Consider the following 20,463-nt stretch of genomic DNA (forward strand, 5'->3'; position numbering starts at 1 on the left):
GACGGCTGCTTCGGCCCTGGTCGGCGGGGCGCAGCGCAGGGGGGGCGGAGAGTTCCTGGGTGGAGTTGGGCGGGGGGGGCGCAGGCAAGAAAGGAAGCCGGGCGCCCCCGCGGAGAGGCGGAGGAAAGGCTGCCGCGCTGCGGCCGCGCCCTGACTCGGGGGCTGTGCTCGGACGGGAAGACGCGAAGGAGGCGACTGACTTTCTTGTTTTTCTCCGAAGACGTTTCGCTTCTCATCCCAGAAGCTTCTTCGGCTCTGACCGGAGGGTGGGGAATGGAGGGATTCGGTCAGAGCCGAGGAAGCTTCTTCGGTAAGAAGCGAAACGTCTTCGCAGAAAAACAAGAAGGCCCAGTGGCCTCCTGAAAAAGAAGCGTCTTTGGGACCTGGAGGACGGAGAATTGCCGTAGTCGTTGGAGGAGGAGACCGTCTCAGGCCGGGCAGAACCGCTCCGAGCGTCCGGCTGAGCAGCCGCTGAAGTCCGGCGGCGGGTCCGAGCTGCTGCTGGAGCCTCCCGCCTGCGCCTGATCCCGCGCCCGGGCCGCGCCGGGCTTCTGAGGCGCCGGGCTGCTTTCGTGGGCCAGCTGCTGGTGCCCCCCGCCCCTCCTCGGCGGGCCACGGTGCCACGTCCAGGGAAGACCGCTCCGTACGTGTGTCCTATCTTGTTCCCGGCAGCACCTGGCGCTAGGACCCGACCGGCCGCCCGCGGCCCGGCTCTCCCTATTTGGACCCGGCCGTCCCAGGAGGGCGTCCGCCCCCGCTCGCAGCCCCCTTAAAATAGCCTCCGCTCGGGCCGGAGGGATCCGAGATGGCGGCCGCGGGCCACCCGCCCACGCGGTTCCACGCGGTCCACGGGGCCAACGTGCGCGTGGACGCCTCCGGCACGCGGGCCACCCGCGTGGAGAGCTTCGCCCACGGGCTGTGCTTCAGCCACCGGCCGCTGGAGCCCGGGCAGATCTTCCTGGTGGAGATCGAGGAGAAGGAGCCCGGCTGGTGCGGCCACCTGCGGGTGGGGCTGACCGCCCACGACCCCCGCGACCTGGCCCTGGTGCCCGAGTACTCGCTCCCGGACCTGGTCAACCTGGGCGACAGCTGGGTCTTCGCCATCACCCGCAACCACAACCGGGTGACCGAGGCGCCGGCCGGCGGGCCGGGGCTGCTCTGCGGCCCCCACCTACTCATCGGGCCGGTCCGCCTTCCCCGCGACAAACTGGTGGGCCGAAGCCGGCCGGGCCGCTACAGCCACATCCTGGATGACCTGTACAAGACGAACGCGCTGCCGGCTACGGCCCGGAAGAGCCGGATCGGGGTGCTCTTCGCGCTGCAGCCGGACGGGACGGCCGATATGCACACGGTCATCAACGGGGAAGACATGGGGCCCAGCGCCCGGGGCCTGCCCGGCTCCCGCCCCCTCTACGCCGTGATTGACATCTTTGCTTCCACCAAGAGCGTCCGCCTCATCCAGGTGGAATACGGCTGTAGGTATTGCCCAGTGTGTCCAGGGAACCCCCTATTCCCCCCCCAAAAAAAAGCTTAGACCCCGGGCCCAGCTAAATCAGTCAACGTAGCTCTCTCTCCTCTCTCTTCCTAACTCAAGAAGAGACTGGACAGCCATTTGTCTGAAATGGTATAATAAGGTCTCCTGCTGGAGCAAGGGGCTGGACTAGAAGACCTCAAAGGTCCCTTCCAGCTCTGTTATTTTATTATTCTGAGTTAGCCCAGAGGAGAGAAAGAGAACCCAGCCAGAATCCGGCAGTTTCTCCCTGGCCAGAGTTGGGAAGCTGTGGGTGAAGGGCTCGTCCTGGAGGAGAGAGATCTGGTCCCTAACTCCTCTTAGAAACAGGAAGTCAAAAGGTCTGAGAGCCCAGGTGTGATTCTGTGAAGACACCTGACCACCACAGAAGCAGGAAGTTCTTGCATAAGTCTGCCCTTCCCCCACCCCCGCAGGAGATCAGTGTCAGTCCTACACCTTTGATGGAACGATCAGAAGGGCTGGGCTGGCCCAGGTGCTTCCAGAGGGCTAAAATGTGATTTGGGAAGACCAGGGATTACCAAGGAGGATCAAACGTCTTCTGGCATCTTGCCAATTAATACAGTATGATGATGGCAATTAGGATGGATCACAATTCGGCTATGAACATCCGAGAATTATTGGGAGAATAACTTGGTTAATCTTTAAGGTGCCACAAGTCTCTCTGCCCTTCCTGCTGCAAAAGGCTAATGCGGCTTTGACCCCTGTGGAGATTTTAAAAACAGGGTTAAAATAAAAAAATATAAAATAAAATTAAAAGAATAGATGGAGTTAGGGGATCATGGCTGCAGGCATGCTTCACTGTAACGAGTGTTCACATGCGTGTCTGAGAAAGTAGGAGTTTAAGCAGTCAACCAGGATAGAGGCCCATGATTTCTGAATTCTTCCCTCTAAGCCAGGATTGGGGGGGGGGCAGTTGGAATGGCCAGTAGTGAAGGACTCTGGGAGATGAAGTTCAGCAACATTGGTTGTGCCAAAGGTGCTTTTTTACGAGGCAACTGGACTTTCTTTTTTGTCACTTTGAAGATATTTTGCTTCTCATCCAAGAAGCTTCTTCAGCTCTGACTGGATGGTGGGGAATGGAAGGATTTATATTTATATACACCACCGACCCCTGGATCCTTCCCAACTTTGATACACACCCATGGCAGCCCATCAGTTCCTTCCTTCTGATGGATGTTTTAGTCCTTTTACTCCTAATCAGAACAACAGAAAAACAGAGAGTTGGAAGGGACCTGAGAGGCCTTCTAGTCCAGCCCCCTGCTCAAGCATATCGTTCCAGACCAATGGCTGTCCAGTCTCTTCTTAAAAGCCTCCAGTGATGGAGCACCCACAACGTCTGGAGACAAACTGTTCCACCGGTTGATTGTTCTCCCTGTTAGGAAATTTCTCCCTGGTTCCAAGTTGCTTCTTTCCTTTATTAATTTCCATCCGTTGCTTCTTCTCCTGCCTTCGGGTGCTTTGGAGAGTAGCTTGACTCCCTCTTCTTTGGGGCAGCCCCTCAAATACTGGCAGACTGCTATCGTGTCTTTTTACTACACTAGCCATATCCAGTTCCTGCAACCATTCTTCATATGTTTTAGCCTTTCAATCATCTTTGCTGCTCTTCTCTGCCCTCTTTCCAGAGTCCCAACATCTTTTTTACATCGTGGTGACCAAAACTGGATGCCGGATTCCAGGTGTGGCCTCACCAAGGCCTTGTAAAGCAGTACTGACACTTCACCCGATCTTCACTCTGTTAATGCAACAGGATATTTGAGGTTTTGCATCTTGCTGCTTTCTTGGGTCCGCATACACAGCCAGGAAACCCGTCCCCCCCCCCAGGCAGCCTGGCCAATATCTGCCCTGGAGTGCTCGCTGGCCGTGGAGTTGTGCCTTTGGGGAGTAGTGGGGCTGGAGGTGTGTCACACCTGCCCCGTCTTGGCTCCTTAGGAAAGAAAGACCCTCCACTCCATTTGTGTGAAAGGTATACCGTTACGGAAGATCCCGTGGTCCAGTAGAGCAAGGCCAGAACTGAAATTTACGGGCGAAGGTTCCCTAGTTATTTTTCCCTTTTCGCTGGTCCTTCCCCCTTGTTACCTGCCTATTGTCCAGCTATATCCTAAGCATTTGCTTTGGTAATGGTCCCTGCGCTGGCAGGCGGGATGGTGAGCCTGCTGCCTCCCCTTTCAGTCCTCTGGCTTTGGGGCAAGGAGTTGATGTCTCGGGACTGCTTGATGCGAAGTTTCGGTTTCCCCCATTTCCCTTGAGCACAGCAATTCCCTCCCCCCCTCCCCCCCATAGTTTATGGCAGGCTGGCATCTAGCAAAGCAAGGCTGAAGCACAAGATGGCAATTCCGACAAGGTGTTGGGCTGGGACTGGGGAGTCCAGGATCCGCGGTTCCTCCAGCCACAGAAACTTCTCGAGGGGTGTTGATTAGCCCAGCCACCTCACACAGGCTGTGAGGGAGTTAGGAAGACCCCATGGTCATCAACAGGGAAGACGTGGGGCCCAGCGCCCGGGGCCTGCCCGGGTCCCGCCCCCTCTACGCCGTGATTGACATCTTTGCTTCCACCAAGAGCATCCGGATCATCCGGGTGGAATACGGCTGTAGGTATTGCCCAGTGTGTCTAGGGAACCCCCTATCCTCCCCCCCGAAGATTAGACCCCGGGCCCAGTTGAATCAGCCAACGAGGGCTGCTGGTTGGCTCGAAGGAGGCGAGGCCTGTGGGGTCCAGCTTGGGCTGTTTGAAGGCCAGGGCTACACGGATCCATGGTGAGCACAGAGACCGGTTGCAGAAATTGGGCATGTCTAATCTAATGAAAAGAAGGACTGGTGTGTGTGTGTGTGTGTGTCTGTTGATATAATAGCAGTCTTCCAGTATTTGATGCTACAAAGAAGAGAGGGTCACGTTATTCTCCAAAGCCCCAGAGGGCAGGGCGAGAAACAAGGGTTGGAAACTCATCCAGGAGAGAAGCAACCTGGAATTAAGGAGAAACTTCCTGACAGGGAGGACAATTAACCAGAGGGACAGCTTGGCACCAGAAGTTGTGGCTGCTTCATCACTGGAGGTTTTCAAGAAGAAATTGGAGGAGCCATTTGTCTGAAATAGTATAAGGTCTCCTCTGGAAGCACCTGGGCCAGGCCAGCCCTTCTGATCGTTCCATCAGAGGTGTAGGACTGACACTGATCTCCTGCGGGGGTGGGGGAAGGGCAGACTTACTCAAAGCTGTCTGACGATGCAAGAACTTCCTGCTTCTGTGGTGGTCAGGTGTCTTCACAGAGTTACACCTGGGCTCTCAGACCTTTTGACTTCCTGTTTCTAAGAGGAGTTAGGGACCAGATCTCTCTCCTCCAGGACGAGCCCTTCACCCACAGCTTCCCAGCTCTGGCCAGGGACAAACTGCCGGATTCTGGCTGGGTTCTCTTTCTCTCCTCTGGGCTAACTCAGAATAATAAAATAACAGAGCTGGAAGGGACCTTTGAGGTCTTCTAGTCCAACCCCTTGCTCAAGCAGGAGAGCTTATACCATTTCAGACAAAGGGCTGTCCTGTCTCTTCTTGAGTTAGGAAGAGAGAGGAGAGAGAGCTACGTCTTGACACATTTTGCTGTTTAAATGGTTTTACTAATCATCCCAAATACAGTATACTTTTTTGCGAGAAGTGGACTTTCTTGCTTTCCTTTGAAGACGTTTCACTCCTCATCCCAGAAGCTTCTTCAGCTCTGACTGGATGGTGGGGAAAGGAAGGATTTGTTCTCCTTGCAGACAGCCGGTCGTTTGCCTCCTTTTAGAGGCCATCTATGTCAAAACTGAACAGCCCTCTCTCATACATCATTTTACTAATCGTGCTGGTTTTAATTTTAAGCAGTGTGATTGATGGAGAAAACAATAATTAGAAAGGAGGAAACGCATTTATCTCTAAGTGCCCAGTATTTCTTAAGAGGCGATGACTCAAGTCATGTTTCGTTTTCCCTTTCCAGAGTCACGGCTGCAGAACTGGTGTCCCAGATTGGGGGCATGTGCAGTGCTGGGTTGCCTCCCTTAAAATGCAGGTGACGAGTCAGGAGCAGCATCGCCTGGTCTGTCCCCTTTCTTGTTCCTGGCAGCCTCAACCTTTTGCCTGCTTTAGTTTAGAGCGGTTTTAATATTTAATATTGAGATATACATTTTACTTATTGTTAGTGGGGCTCCTAAAGGAATCTCAGCAAGAACTGGCATGGATCACCTGGAGCCTCTCCAATCAACTGGCTGGGCTAGGGGATAACAACAGCAACAACAACAAAGTTGGAGGGGGCCTTAGAGGTCTTCTAGTCCAACCCCCTCCTCAGGCAGGAAACACTAAACTATTTCAGACAAATGTCTGTCCAATCTCTTCTTGAAGACCTCCAGCGTTGGAGCATTCACAACTTCTAGATTCAAGTAGTTTCACTGGTTAATTCTCACTGCCAGGAAATTTCTCCTTATCTAACAAAGGGAAAGGACTAAGGGTGACATGACAGCAATCTTCAATATTTGAGGGGCTGCCAAAGAGAAGAGGGTGTGTGTGTCAACCTCTTCTCCAAAGCCCCCGAAGGCAGGACAAGAAGCAGCATATGGCAACTAGTCAGGGAGAGACGCAACCTGGAATTAAGGATAAATTTCCTGACGAACGATTAACCAGTGGAACAGAAGTTGCCTCCAGAAATTGTGAGCGCTCCATCACTGAAGGTTTTTAAGAAGAGGCTGGACAGTCACTTGTCTGAGCCTCCTGCCTGAGCGGGGGGCTGGACTAGAAGACCTCCAGGGTCCCGTCCAGCTCTATTCCATTCAAACTAATGCCTGGGAGATTCACTGTGGCACCCAGTTTCATGGAAGCTGCCTCAGGGCCTCCTGATTCGCTCACTTTCCCAGGCACTACCGTCCTTTTGATGTTGCTGATGTTGCCACAACAGATTAACATAACTATTTTTGGAAATTATTCCTGAGGAATAATGTTACACAGGATAAACGAGACTAACACAACAGCTGTGTGGTATTTTTCAATCTCAAGGAGAATTTCTGGAAGAGGGTTTTTTATTATTATTATTTTGGAGCCCTCCGGACAGAGTTTGAAAGAATCCTCTGATCCAGCTACTCCCCCATTTCCAGTCACAGGCAGTCCTCTGCTTACGAATGCAAATGAGCCCCAAATTTTCATTCCTAAGCAGTGACAGTTGTTAAGTGAAGTTTGCCCCATTGTACGGCCTTTCTTTCCACCATTTTGAAGTGAGTCACTGCGGTTGTTAAGTTAGTAAGCCGTCTGTCTGTCTGTCTCTGTGTGTGTCTGTCTATCTGTCTATCTATTTATTGAATTCATATAGCCGCCTCCTTGCTCTCAGCGAGTGATCAGGTGATCCCAGGACGTTGCAGCCATCCTAAATACAGGCCAGTTGCCAAGCATCCCAATTTTGATCGTGTGACCACGCTGGGATGCTGAGGTGGTCATATGTGTGAGAAACGATCCTAAGTCTCTTTTTTTCCATACTGTTGTAACTTTGAAAGGACAATAAACGAATGGCTGTGAGCCAAGGACCACCTGAAATCAAATTATATTCCTAAATTACCCAGTGATTGTGGTACTTTGTGCAGACCACAGGTGAGTTGGGAACACATTATAAGAATGGAATAATCAAGATAAAATGGACAGCAGGGGAATGAAACTAGGAATCCAGGACTTATCCGGCTGCAGAGAGATAATTTATGGCACAGTAATGGGAGGCTTTAAAAGCACTCAAATGGAGGTAACCAACCTTGGTTATTTTAAGACTTGTGGACTTCAACTCCCAGAATTCCCCAGGTCTGGAAGGGAATGAAGGGGGAAGGGATGGACGAAGTGCTGCCAAGCCCAGGAAGGAGCGTGAGGACAACCTGGATGAAGTTCTGAAGACTTTCCAGGAGATCCATTCAAGAGCCAGGGAAGGGGCACCAGCTCAGCAGCTAAAGACCTCAATTAGAATATAGCTGGAAGGGAACTTGGAGGTCATCTAGTCCAACCCTCTGCTCAAACAAGAGACTCTATACCAGGGGTCTTCAAACTTGGCCCTTCTATGACTCGTGGACTTCCAACTCCCAGAATTCCTCAGCCAGCATGCCTGGCTGAAGAATTCTGGAAGTTGAAGTCCACAAATCATAAAAGGGCCAAATTTGAAGACCCCTGCCCTACACTATTGCGGACAAGTGGCTGTCCAGTCTCTTCTTAAAAACCTCCAGTGATGGGGGCACCCACAACTTCTAGTGGCAAGCTGTTCCACCGATTAATTGTCCTCGGTTAGGAAGTTTCTCCTTAATTCCAGGTTGCTTCTCTCCTTGATTACCTCTGGAGAGGGAGGGTGCTGAGGAGGGGAAGGGCTGGAGCCCAGCTGTCAAGGAGGGCCTTTCTCCTTGGGAGACATCTCTGGAAGGCCTCTGGCATCCTTCCACCCACCGCATTCCTTCTCTGCTGACCAAGCCTGCTGGGGAGCATCACCTGCTCTGAATGGAAGCTGCCACGACGGAGACACCCCCGCCCACAGGCAACCCCAAGCCATGCAAAGCTTTGTGGCCCTTGAGGGGTGGAGGGCCTGAGGAGGTTCTCCCGAGGCTGCTGAGCAAGCCCAACTGGGTCACCGTGGAGGCCTTGCACTCCTGCAACCTCTGAAGGACTCGCTGGCACATGGTGCTGGGCCAGGCAATGCCTCTGCCGGGGAGCAGCTTTGACTCTAGAAAGTGATGTCTTCCGGGGACGGGGGTGGGTGGGAAGACCCTGGGACCCCAGGAGGGCAATTGCCATGCCTGCCATGTGGAGGGACAGGAGGCCATTAACATGAAGCCAGGTGACTGCTGCGTGACTGGGGAGGCCCCCCCACCACAAACCTACACCTGTGCTTCTGAGTTTTAGGCAGCCCCTCCCACACCGGGGCTGTCTGCCTTTTGGCTGGAGCCACCCAGCACAGACTGATTGTGTCCCCCCCCTTTGCTGTAAGGTGGTGGTGGGGGGCAACCTTGGCTATTGTAAACTTCAGCTCCCAGAATAGCTTGACTCCCTCTTCTTTGGGGCAGCCCCTGAGATATTGGAACACTGCTATCATGTCACCCCTCGCCCTTCTCTTCATTAAACTGCACATACCCAATTCCAGCAACCGTTCCCTATATGTTTTAGCCTGCAGTCCCCCAATCATCTTTGTTGCTCTTCTCTGCACTCTTTCCAGAGTCTCAACATCTTTTTTACATCATGGTGACCAAAACTGGATGCAGTATTCCAAGTGTGGTCTTACCAAGACATTGTAAAGTGGTATTAGTACTTCACCTGATCTTGATTCTATCCCTCTGTTAATGCAGCCTAGCACTGTGTTGTGGCTTTTTTGGCAACTGCAGCACACTCTTAAGATCCCTTTCACAGTTACTACTATTGAGCAAGGTACCCCCTATACCACAGGTAGGCAACCTTGGCTCTTTTATGACTCATGGACTTCAACTCCCAGAATTCCTCAGTCAGCATAGCCCTATACTATACCTGTGCATTTGGTTTTTCTTGCCTAAATGTAGAACCTTAGTTTTTTCGCCACTGAATTTCATTTTGTTAGATAGCACCCAGTGTTCAGGTCTGTCCAGATCCTCCTTTATCTTAAGCCTGTCTTTTGGAGTATTGGTTATTCCTGCCAGCTTGGTGTCAACTGCAAATTTGATGAGTTCCCCATCTATCCCCTCGTCCAAATTGTTGATGAAGATGTTGAAGAGCACTGGGCCCAGAACAGAGCCCTGGGGCACCCCACTACACACTTCCCTCCATGTAGATGCGGTTCCATTGAGGACCACACGCTGAGTACGGCCTGTCAGCCAGCTACGAATCCATCTGGTGGTGATGCTGTCTAACCCACATTTTTCTGTCTTATTAAGTAGTAGGTTGTGATCTACTTTATCAAATGCCTTACTGAAGTCCAAGTAAATTATATCCACAACATTCCTCTGATCCACTAATTTTGTCACTTGATCAAAGAATGCAATAAGATTTGTCTGGCGTGATCTGTTTTTAACAAACCCATGTTGTTTTTTAATAATGACTTTGTTTGCCTCTAGGTGTTTGGTGATTCATTGTTTGATTATCTTTTCCAGAATCTTCCCAGGTATTGAGGTCAGGCTGATCGGTCTGTAATTTCCTGGATCCATTTTTTTCCTTTTTTGAAGATGGGAACTACATCAGCTCTCTTCCAGTCCTCTGGTAGTTCCCCAGTGCTCCAGGATGTTTGAAAAATATAGTTCAGTGGTTCTGAGATCACATCTGCCAGTTCCTTGAGAACCTTGGGGTGTAATCCATCTGGTCCTGGTGATTTGAACTCATCTAGGCTGGACAGGTGTTCACTTACCATTTTCTTGCCTATCTTAACTTGCGTTTCTATTCTGTTTTTTATGGCACTGGTTTTGGTAGGTTGGACTGTTTTTTTCCCTTTGTGTAAAGACAGATGCAAAAAACGAGTTAAATAGTTCTGCTTTCTCCCTGTTGCTTGTCACCTTCTTGCCACTTTCACCCACTAATGGACCAATCATTTCCTTAACTTTTTTCTTGTTTCTTTCTTCTTGTTGAAAGAAGCATTTTTTGTTATTTTTGACTTTGGTCGCAAGCCTTAGTTCATTTTGAGCCTTAGCTTTCCTCACTTCATCTTTGCAGGCTCGGGCTATTTGCTGATATTCTGACTTAGTTATGTGCCCCTCTTTCCACTTCATATACTTGTCCTTTTTATCTTTCAGTTTATCAGAGAGTTCTTTATGCAGCCATGCTGGTTTCTTTTGAGAGCTGTTATTTTTCCTCTTTGTTGGTATTGTACTAGACTGGGCCTTTATTATCTCACTTTTCAAAATTTCCCAAGCTACTTGAGTTGTTTTCCCCTTGAGGGTTTTCATCCATGGAATCCTTCCCAAGCCCTAATTAGCTCTCTTCAAGACTCTAGTCTGGCTGTGTTCTATTGCTTGTGCCTCCAGAATGTTGAATTCCAATATTGCATGATCACTTCCCCCCAAGGTTCCTGTGGCTTTGACACTTTCTATCATTTCATCTCTGTTAGAATTAAATCCAATATGGCTAATCCCCTAGTTCCCTTCTCTCCTTTTTGGGAGAGAAAGTTGTCTGCTAGGTTTGTCAGGAATCTGTTTGATCTTCCACTTGGTGCAGAATTTGTCTCCCAGTTGATATCAGGGTAATTAAAGTCCCCCATTACTATTGTGATGCGCTTCCTACATACCTTAGTTAGCTGACTAGCAAAAAGTTCATCTATTTCCTCTGTTTGGTTGGGTGGCCTATAGTATACACCTATGGCAATGTCATATTTTTCCCCTTTTATATTGACCCAAATGCATTCAAGTTTACAGTTTTCGTCATTGTTGTGCTCTATTTCTGTAGAGATAAAGTTATTTCTTATATAGAGAGCAACTCCACCTCCTCTTTTATTTGGTCTGTTTCTTTTAAATAATTTAAATCCCTCTAACTTAATCAGCTTTGTTGCTCTTCTCTACACTCTTTCTAGAATCTCAATATCTTTTTTTCTGTTGTTTTGAAAACTCTCTTTTCTTGTTTTGTTTAATGCCGGGGGTGGCGGGTGGGGGTGGGAATTAGGGAGCAAAAAATATCAAGGGCTTTGCTTCTAGCTTTCTGTAGCACAAAAATCTGCTGCTTGAGAATAAGCCCAAAAGATGCATTTTACAACTCCTGTAACTCACAGCAGGAGTTTGCACAAAGGACACACTTATCTTGGTTTAACCCTCGTGTATTAACATGGTTTAGCTGGGTTTGCACAGTGGCACATTTATGTTGGTTTAACTCATGTATTAAGCTGATTTAACTAGGTCTGCACGAGGGCACACTTTTGTTGGTTTAATCCTCATTTCCAAATCTGATTTAAGAGGATCTGCATCTCTGCACACATATGTAGGTCTAATCCTCACCTCCTAAACTAGTTTAACAGGCTCGGCACAAGGGCGCACTTACGCTGGTCTAAACCTAGTCTCTTAAGCTAGTTTAACCTCTTAAACTAGTTTAACAGGTTCTGCATCTCTGCACACTTATATTAGTTTAACCCACACAAACTACTTTAACAGGCTCAGCACAAGGGCACACTTATGCTAGTCTAACCCTCGCCTCTTAAGCTAGTGTAACAGGTTCTGCATCTCTGCACACTTATGTTGGTCTAATCCTCACCTTCCTCTCCCCCCCCCCCCCAGTGCCCTCCCTACAGACGCTCTGCCGCACAGCCATCCAGAAACACATCATCCACCGCCTGGCCATCGATGGGCTGAACTTGCCCCCCCTGCTGAAAAACCTCTGCAAGTACGAATGAGGCACCCAGCCTGGCACAAACGCCCAGCCCGCCTGCCTCACCCCCCCCCCCCGGCCTGGTCTTTCTGGACGGGCTGGTTCTGCAAACGCCTAGGGAGAAGCAGCCGATTCTGCGGATGCCAAGCAACAGGATGCCCCCGAAGGCACCTGGGGAAACTTTGGTATCCCCAGTAGCAGCCCAGAAGATGCCACGAGGGCAGCGCCCCGTTGTGGTCAGGATGAGAATTTCCTGGATATAAATCTGGACCAGGATCCAGGGCAGTCACAAGTCTTCAATAAAAACAGTCTCATGGAAAGGATTTTGTTCTGGTTGTGAGGATATTTCTGTAGCACCTCCAGGCATTGGTACCCCACTTTCTCAAGTTGCCAGGAAGGACCTTGGATGGGCTCACCCTGTCAGCAGGGGCCAGGTGGGCACGAATAAAGAGGCACAGTCCAGGCACTCCCTCTCAACCACATGTTTATTCAGCACTGGACAAAGGTGGTCTTCCCTGTAACGCTGGGAGAACCCCAAATGCGATTTTAAGGAGGTGTGTGTGATGCTGACATGTTCAGCTCTAAGCTTGTGAATTACCTTATCAAGGTCTCCACAGCTCTGAAAGGCTGGAATTTATTTCTGCCACTTCAACATGTGAATCTTTAGCCCAGTCGTCAGAGTTATCAGAATTCCTGATCAAGAGCGACTTCTGCAGCAGGAAAGGATCGGGCAGCTGGAGATGCCAGTCTCTTCAGGCCCCCCGGCCCCCAGTACAGAGCCCCCCCCAATGGCCACACAGTGGGCCTGTGTGACATAAGGCTCACGCCCTGTGATGCTGGTTCTAGAATGGGGGGGGCTCGGAGTGGGGCAGAGGACAGCATTGACAGCGCAGTGCTGACCAGATTGCGACAGAGACGATGGCCTTTTGTGGGGGGCTGGAAAAAGCTTCCTCAGCCTCCTTTGCCCCCTCCTACCAAGGTATACCCCTCCCCCTCTGAAACAGTTTGAACTCGGCTTGGCAGCAGTGCCAGGAGGGTCTAGAAATGGGGATCCCCAGTGGAGGGTGGGGCGCTACAGAGAGACAGGCCCCGGCCATTTCCAGTTGCGTTATCAGGACAACAGCCAAATCACACAGAGGACCAGGCTGGTTTGAGGGTGTGGACCCCCAAAGTGCCCTGCTGGACTTTGCTCTTTCAAAGGGGCACAGTCGGGGGTTTTGACTGACTAGAGTAGTTGGAAGGGATCTTGTAGGTCATCTAGTCCAACCCCCTCTTGAAATGAGGAGGCATTTTCTGACAGTGAGAACAATCCACCAATGGGACAGATGTGGTGGGAGTTTCATCCCTGGGCTGCCATCTGTCAGAAATGGTGTAGGCCCTTCTGCTTGGACAGGGGGTGGACTAGATGACCTGCGAGGTCCCTTCCAACTCTGTTATTCTGATTCTGGGGAGGGTTAAAGAGAGGCTGTCTCCAAAGGTGCTTTCAAAGAGGCAACTGCTTTTTTCCCCCCTTTGAAAATATTTTTCACCCAAGAAGCTTCCATAGTGAATTCTGAACTTAGAACTAAAGAAGCTTCTTGGATGGAGAAGTGAAACGTTTGTGGGGGGGGGAACCACCAGGGAAGTCCAGTTGCCATTTGGAAAAAGCACCTTTGGGACAACCACGACCTGGAGGATTGAGAATCTCCTCGGACATTAAAAGGGTTAAGAGAACCCCCCCCTTTATGAGGGTTTACTTTCCCAAATCCTTGTCAGCCTGGGAAGCCACCGTTACAGAAGGTTAGAAGAGATCTACCGGGGTGAAAAGGGAACTGGGGACACACCCTCATCAGAAGCCGTTGAAGAAGCCCGCCCGACTTAGCTTGCGAAAGAGCAGCCTGGGTGTGTTTGTGGCAGCCCACAAGTATCTAGAAGATGGAAGGAGGAGGAGGGCCAAAGGAGAAGAAAGGAGAATGAATATTAAAAGTCATGAATTGGCTGTGGGAGAGACTAAATGGTAGCACATCCTGCCTCAAATAAGGGTGGATTCCTCCCTGCTGGAGATTTTAAAGGAAGGGCTGGTTGGGGATAGACTGCATGGTCTCTAAGGTCCCTTCTCCATACATTCTATTGTCCTACACCTCCTAGAGAAGGCAGCTGTTGTCCAGTTGCCCAAGAACGGGTCTGCCAAGGCAGCTGGGGAGCAGAATCTGCTCAGATGGCCCCACATCCCTTCAGTATTCATTACGGGCGAAATACCCTCCTTGGGGCCCGCCTGGCACAGGCTTGCATTTTGCAGGGGACTTGCATTTTGCCAGCCTTCAGTGGAGCTCTGCTGCTCTTCCTGGGCTCACAGGCGGGGGAGCGATGGCTGCTTCAGTGGGGTACTACACGCCGAGCCTCTTGCTCTCTTTGCCCGCTCCCGAGGTGGGCAATTAATCGAGTGCAAATGACAGGAAAGGCTTCTGGTGGGCGTTCCTGGCATCTCCCTCCTGAGAAAGAGGTTTGAGCGAGAGAAGTCGCAGGCGGTGGGAATCCACCTGGGGGTCTGGGCTCCCTTTCTCTGGCCTGACCTGCTGAAAGGGGGGGGGAGGGTTATCCTTCAGCTGCCCTCACCCTTCTTGGACGGTTGCATCCTCTGGCAGGGGGCAGACTCTCAAGCTGGCGTGTTGTTCTCTGAACAGGAGAATCGACTGACGGCAGCGGCAGCGAGTCCAAAGAGGCCCCGAGGAGTCAGCCGAGCCCCTTTGCCCGGGTGCCACGCGAGGCCCCTCCTTCGGTTGGCCTCCCCTGCCCCGCAGGGCTCCTGCGAAGGAAACTGCAGGCCAAGCAGACGACTCCCCTGCAGGGCGGTGCCACGTGGCTTCCCCAGGTGCCCAGCCTCCCCCAGTCGTGCCTGGCCCCGGGGGCCCTCCAGCAGGGCAGCACAGACCCTTGGGAGCCAGCTGGGGGTCCCTGCTGGAGGCTCCCCCTCCAGAACGGGGCCCCGGAGTACCCGCTGGAGCACCCAGCCGAGCAGTGGCTCTACCTCTCCTCGGCCACCCCACAGCCCTTGCAGCAGCAGCAGCAGCAGCCCGCCAGCTCCGCCGGAGACTTTGCCCTGGCGCAGTGGGGCTTCCTGCCCAGCAGCGGGGTCTTCGTGATGAGCAGAGACAGGGATGCCCAGCCCAGAATGGCCTGGCCCCCCAACGTCTGCATCCTGACCCTGGCCATGATGATCGCGGGCATCCCTACCGTCCCCGTGCCCGGCGTGTGTGAGGAAGACATGATCCACGCCGCCCAGCGCTTCATGGCAGAGAACCTGGAGCCCGGCGAGGGCCCGGCGGAAGGGCCCCCCAGGAGGCCGTGGGCGGCCTTGCAGCACCTCGGCTCCTCCTGCAAGAGGGACCAGCAGCGCAGGCGAGCGGCCCACCGCAGCCTCCTGCCTCTCTTCCTGGCCCAGCTGGAGAAGTAGCAGCCGGGACGCCTCCTCTGGGGCCGAGAAGCCCACATAAAGGAATGGGGAAAACCGGTCCCTTTGCTGCCCTTCGTCTCCCTGAGCTGGCGGCCCAATTGGGCTGCCGACGACGGTCCTTCCCAGCTGGGTCCCTGCACCCGACCTGCCCCTGCTTGCCCTTCGTGGCCAGGCTGCTCCCCGGCGCAGGGAGCCCCCCCTCGGATTGGGGCCAGGAGGGAGGCGGGGACCTGACAGGCAGCCCCAGCCCGGGAGGCTCTTATCAAGCGGTCTACAGGGCTTGGAGGGTCCCACGTGTGTGTGTGTGTGGGGGAGGTGGGCAGAAGGGGAAGGCAAGAGGGACCTTCCCTGCCCAGCTGGAGGCGCTCTTACCCCAGGGATGAGGGGCAGCCTCAGGCCCCGAGGCCCCAGACTGCCCTTTCCGACCGGCCGCTGCTCCTCTTTCTCACAACCAGCAAAGCGCCTCCCTCTGCAGAGGTAGCATTGTGTCCCGTCTGACTCCGTGACTTTTACCCAAGAAACACCTTCCTGGGAGGGGCCAGTGGGAGGAAAAGACCCCAGGCCAACAGTGGCCAACAGGGGCCGGTGGTTCCCACGGGACCGTCCCCTGCACTGAAGGGCCCCGTCAGCGGTCAGCCAGCTCAACAGCCGTGCTGCACCTGCGGGTTAAACTCCTTGGGTCCAGCCTTGTTCAGAAGGCGGAGGAGCTCTGGGGTTAGAAGACACACTAAAATAGTCCTCAACGTACGGCCGCCGCTAGGACCAGAATTTCCATGGAAAGGTGGCTGTTAAGCGAACCACGCCTGATTTTATGGTGCTTTTTGCCATGATAAGAGAATCGCCACAGTTGTTAAGTGAATCAGTGCTGGCTTCTCCCATTGACTTTGCTTGTCCGTAGCTGGCTGGGCAGGTCACAAAGCAGGGATCGCCTGACTCCAGGATGCTTCAACTGTCCATGCCACTTTCCCATCCCCCGACGCTTGACGGCTTGACCGTGGGGAGGCTGCCACAGCCATAAGTGTGAGGACACAGCATCAGCCGCTTTCTTCAGTGCCGTTGTAATGTTGAACAGCCACTGAGCAAATGGCCGTACGTTCAAGATTAACTGCATCAGATCTTTATCCAGCAATCCACCCTGGGAACTTCTCAAGACTTCCAGCAGGTCATCAGTGCCGGCCTGCCCTGCCTGGGAGGCCCCTGCACGGCCATCCTCCCTGCCGCAGGTCCTTCCCTTCAGAGGCCAGCCCAGCCCAGCCTGCCCAACAGCAGCCGGAAGGCCTGGCTGAGACGTCAGGTGGAGCGGTTGAAGCAGCATAACAGAGTTGGAAGGGGCCCTGGAGGTCTTCTAGTCCAACCCCTCTGCTCAAGCAAGAACCTCTATACTATTTCAGACAAATGGCTGTGCAATCTTTTGAAAAGCCAGCACCCACAACTTCTGGACACAACCATTCCACTGGTTCATTGTTCTCACTGTTAGGAAATTTCCCTTAGCTCCAGGTTGCTTCTCTCTTTGATTAGTTTCACATATTGAATAGAATAGAGCTGGAGGGGACCTTGGAGGTCTTCTAGTCCAGCCCCCTGCTCAAGCAGGAGAACCTATACCATCTCAGACAGGTGACTGTCCGGTCTCTTCTTAAAAACCTCCAGTGATGGAGAGCCCACGATTTCTGGTGGCAGGCTGTTCCACTGGTTAATTGTCCTGGCTATCAGGAAGTTTCTCTTTAATTCCAGGTTGCTTCTCTCTTTGAACAGTTTCCAACCATCCTTTCTTGTCCTGCCTTCAGGCGCTTTGGGGAATAATTTGACCCCCCTCTTCTTTGTGGCAGACCCTCAAGTACTGGAATACTGTATTTGTATTAGTATTTATTAAATTTGTATACCGCCCTTCTCCCAAGGGACTCAGGGCGGTGAACAGGGCACATATAAATAGAGGATACAAAAATTAAAAAAAGAATTAAATAATTGCCCAGATAAAACAGTAACAATATAAAAACCCAATTAAAAACCCTAACTTCCCCCATCAGGCCAGGCCAGCTTGTTCAAATAAATGGGTCTTCAGACCGCGTCGGAAAGAGCGAAGGTCCGGTGCCGTCCGGAGCTCAACCGGCAGTTGGTTCCATAAAGCCGGAGCGCCCACAGAGAAGGCCCTCCCCCTGGGGGCCACCAGCCGGCATTCCCTGACCGGAGGCACCCTGAGGAGGCCCTCTCTGTGGGAACGCACAGGGAACTGCTATCACGTCACCCCCTATTTCTTCTTTTCTTTAGACTGGCCAGACCCAAGTCCCGCAGCCGTTCTTTGTATGTTTTGGACTCCAGGCCTTTGATCATCTTGGTTGCTCTTTCCTGAACTTTTTCCAAACTCTTAACATCTTTTTTGTGATTTGGTGACCAAAATTGGCTGCAATATTCCAGGTGTTTTATAAAGCGGTAATAATACTTTTTGACTCTGTGCCTCTGTTTATGCAACTCAGGATTGTATTAGCATTTTTTGGCTGCCGCTGCACACAGCTGGCTCACGGTCAAGAGATCGTCCACTAGGATTAGAACAGATTGAGTCCCCCTTTTTTGTGGCAGCCCCTCAAATATTGGAAGACAGCTATCAGGTCAAGCCTTTTGGCCACGCTTGCTGGGCACCTTCCAAAAGCTGACTGGGTGACCACTGGCCAGTCCCATCAAAGAGGCTGACCTCTGAACCACAGCAGCTTCATCCATGCACAGCTGCTTCCAGCACTCTTCGGCCCCCTCCCCATTCCCTGCATGCTTGGCAGCCCTCTGGCCCTCTGGGGGCTACAGAAAGTGTCTCCCAAGGGAGGGGGGACTTTGGAACTTTGCCCTAGAACTGAGAACCAGCCTTTGGTCGGGACTGGTGGGAGCCTCTGGCTGAGCGGAGACACTCAGCCTGGCCTTCCCGCTAATTGAGGAGCCCTCCCCCAAACACGCGGCTGATGCGCTTCGCCAGGCGGGTGAGACAGGCCGCCCGAGAGGGTCTCCAGAGAGGGTCCTGCACAGAAGAGCTGGCGTAAGCTCTGGACACCAAATCCTAGAACTGTAGATAGTTCTTGACTTACAACAGTCCATTTACTGACCGTTCAAAGTTACAGCCGCATTGAAAAAGCAACTTCACACTTAGGACCGTTGCGGCATCCCAGGGGTCACGTGGTCAAAATTGGGACACTCGGCAACTGATTCACATTTACGATGGTCGCAGCATCCCCGGGGGGTCACGTGATCCCCTTTTGCGACCTCCTGACGAGCAAAGCCAAAGGGGGAGGAGCCAGATTCACTTAACAACCGTGCTCCTAACTGAACAGGTGCAGTCATTCACTTAACAACGGTGGCAAGAAAAGTCACAAAATGGGGCAAAAGTCACTTAACGAACGTCTCTCTGAGCAGCAGAGAATTTGGGGCTCCATGTGGTGATAAGTGGAGGACTGCATGTCCTGGCCTCATCCTTCCCAAGGCCTGGATCTCTTCGTTGGCCAGCCTGGGTGGGGGGCAGCAGGAGGGGCTTTCATAAGATCTCCTGCATCGTTTCCCCAGTTGCCCCCTGGGGCACCCCGGCATTCCTCCAGCGGCTCAGAGCCAGCTTTTCCAGGTTGGATCCCAGGGAGACACGGTAGATCACGGAGGTCCAACCTCGGCAGCCCCCAAGGCTGAACTGCCCAGCAGCGGGTGCCCCACCCAGGTGCCGATGAAGCAGCTGCCCATCTCCGGGTGAGTCCGGGCCTGCGGGAAGAAGCGGAGCCCCTCTCTCCCCTTAACCCCCCCCCACCTGGCTGGCCAAGCTTCAGCAATGCTGCGTGCAGGATTGACAGGCGCAGCTCGTCGCCTAGGAGACTGGAGGGAGGCGGGGGTGGGGGCTTCGCGCAACACTCTGGATGGGTGCCTGCTTCCCTCACGGCCGCGTGTTGGGAACGTGGCTCCGCAGGGCGCCGAGACAGCAGGGCGCATTTGGGGCCGAGAGAAGCGTGTCCTAAACCGGCCTGGGACCGCAGCCCCCCCCCATGGTCCCTGCGCCAAGGGTTGACTTGGTCCCCCGAGGGCGTGTGGGGCAGCTGCTGCCTCACCCACCGGTGGCCAGAAGAGAGCCCAATGGAGCGGATGGAGCCGGGGCTGCCTGCTTTCTATGGGGCGAACAAAGAGAAACGCCCAGTGGGCGAGACAGCAGTGTGGCCAAAACGGGGCAGGGTCTGCGGGAGAGCAGAGGGTGGGGAAGGGGCATGTGTTAGATCGCAGGTCGCAGGAAGAACGAAGGCAGCCCGGGTTTGTGTAGCAGACCTTTATTAAGCTTGGTGGTGTTTAGGCTTGGGGAAGGGGCTTACCTGGCGTGTTTATATACCTGCCCAGGTGAATGCCAGCCAATGGATTCAAACCTGGGCTTCCCGCCACTGCAGGTAACCAATCACTTTAAACCTCGGCTTCCCGCCGGTACGGTTATAGCCCGGAGCTGTCAAACCTGTTTGAACCAGGCTTTCCCGCCAATTGCGGTTATAGCCTGGAGCTGTCCAGCTCCGAGCCTCCTGCTGTGCTGACAGCTCACCTGCATACACTACACCCCTTCCCCCCTAGGTGAGGATGCTACTATTTTTTCCCTTTCCCCCCCTTGCAACTATATACATTTATTTGCTCATTTTTATTTCTCTCCCCATGCCTTCCCTCTCAAGACCGCACGTAGTCTGAGAGGTAAGCTGGGGCCTTGTGTGTCCTGTTGGACCGCCTCAGGTTTGCCCCTTCAGTTGGAGTGATGCTGGGGCTTAAGTCCGTTCTGTTGTCTTCCGTCCTCTTATGCTGGTTTGGAGGGGTGCTGCATGAAGACACTGGTGATTCGAATGGGTTACACCTGCGGATCCAGCTTAAAGGTTATGGGAGGCCCCGTGTACCTACTTAGCTTCCCATCAAAAACGTCTGCGAACTCCTCGCAAACCGCTCCTAATTTTCGGCCGACCTGGGTCTGATGTATCCCGATGATTTGAATGCCCAGTGCCGTGAAACAGCCTAAACCCATGAGGCTGGTGCGTTGCCCCTCTACCACCAGGACATCCAGAAACTCCCGGAACCCCTTGTACTGCACCTCTACCGTGGCTTCCCCCCGGATGTTTATTGGCGTGTTCTGGAAATCCGTGAGGGTCAGTCTGGATGCCCTCAAGGGAACCCGCCGGCTGCTCCGACTGCAAACCGCTTTGAATGTTTCGCTGGAGATAACGGATACGGCTGAGCCAG

General features: G+C 53.0%; 1 protein-coding gene across 1 annotated transcript; it reads left to right on the forward strand.

Annotated features, from left to right (window-relative positions):
• Positions 1-232: 232 nt before the first annotated feature.
• On the forward strand, positions 233-12,123 carry NEURL2 (neuralized E3 ubiquitin protein ligase 2). Its single transcript, XM_083357650.1, has 2 exons — positions 233-1,475; positions 11,720-12,123. The coding sequence occupies exons 1-2, from the start codon at positions 806-808 to the stop codon at positions 11,833-11,835; spliced, it is 786 nt and encodes a 261-aa protein (XP_083213776.1). The 5' UTR covers positions 233-805; the 3' UTR covers positions 11,836-12,123.
• The last annotated feature ends 8,340 nt before the right edge of the window (positions 12,124-20,463 follow it).

The sequence above is a fragment of the Vipera ursinii genome (genome assembly GCF_947247035.1).
Source record: "Vipera ursinii genome assembly, chromosome: 3".
Taxonomy (NCBI): domain Eukaryota; kingdom Metazoa; phylum Chordata; class Lepidosauria; order Squamata; family Viperidae; genus Vipera; species Vipera ursinii.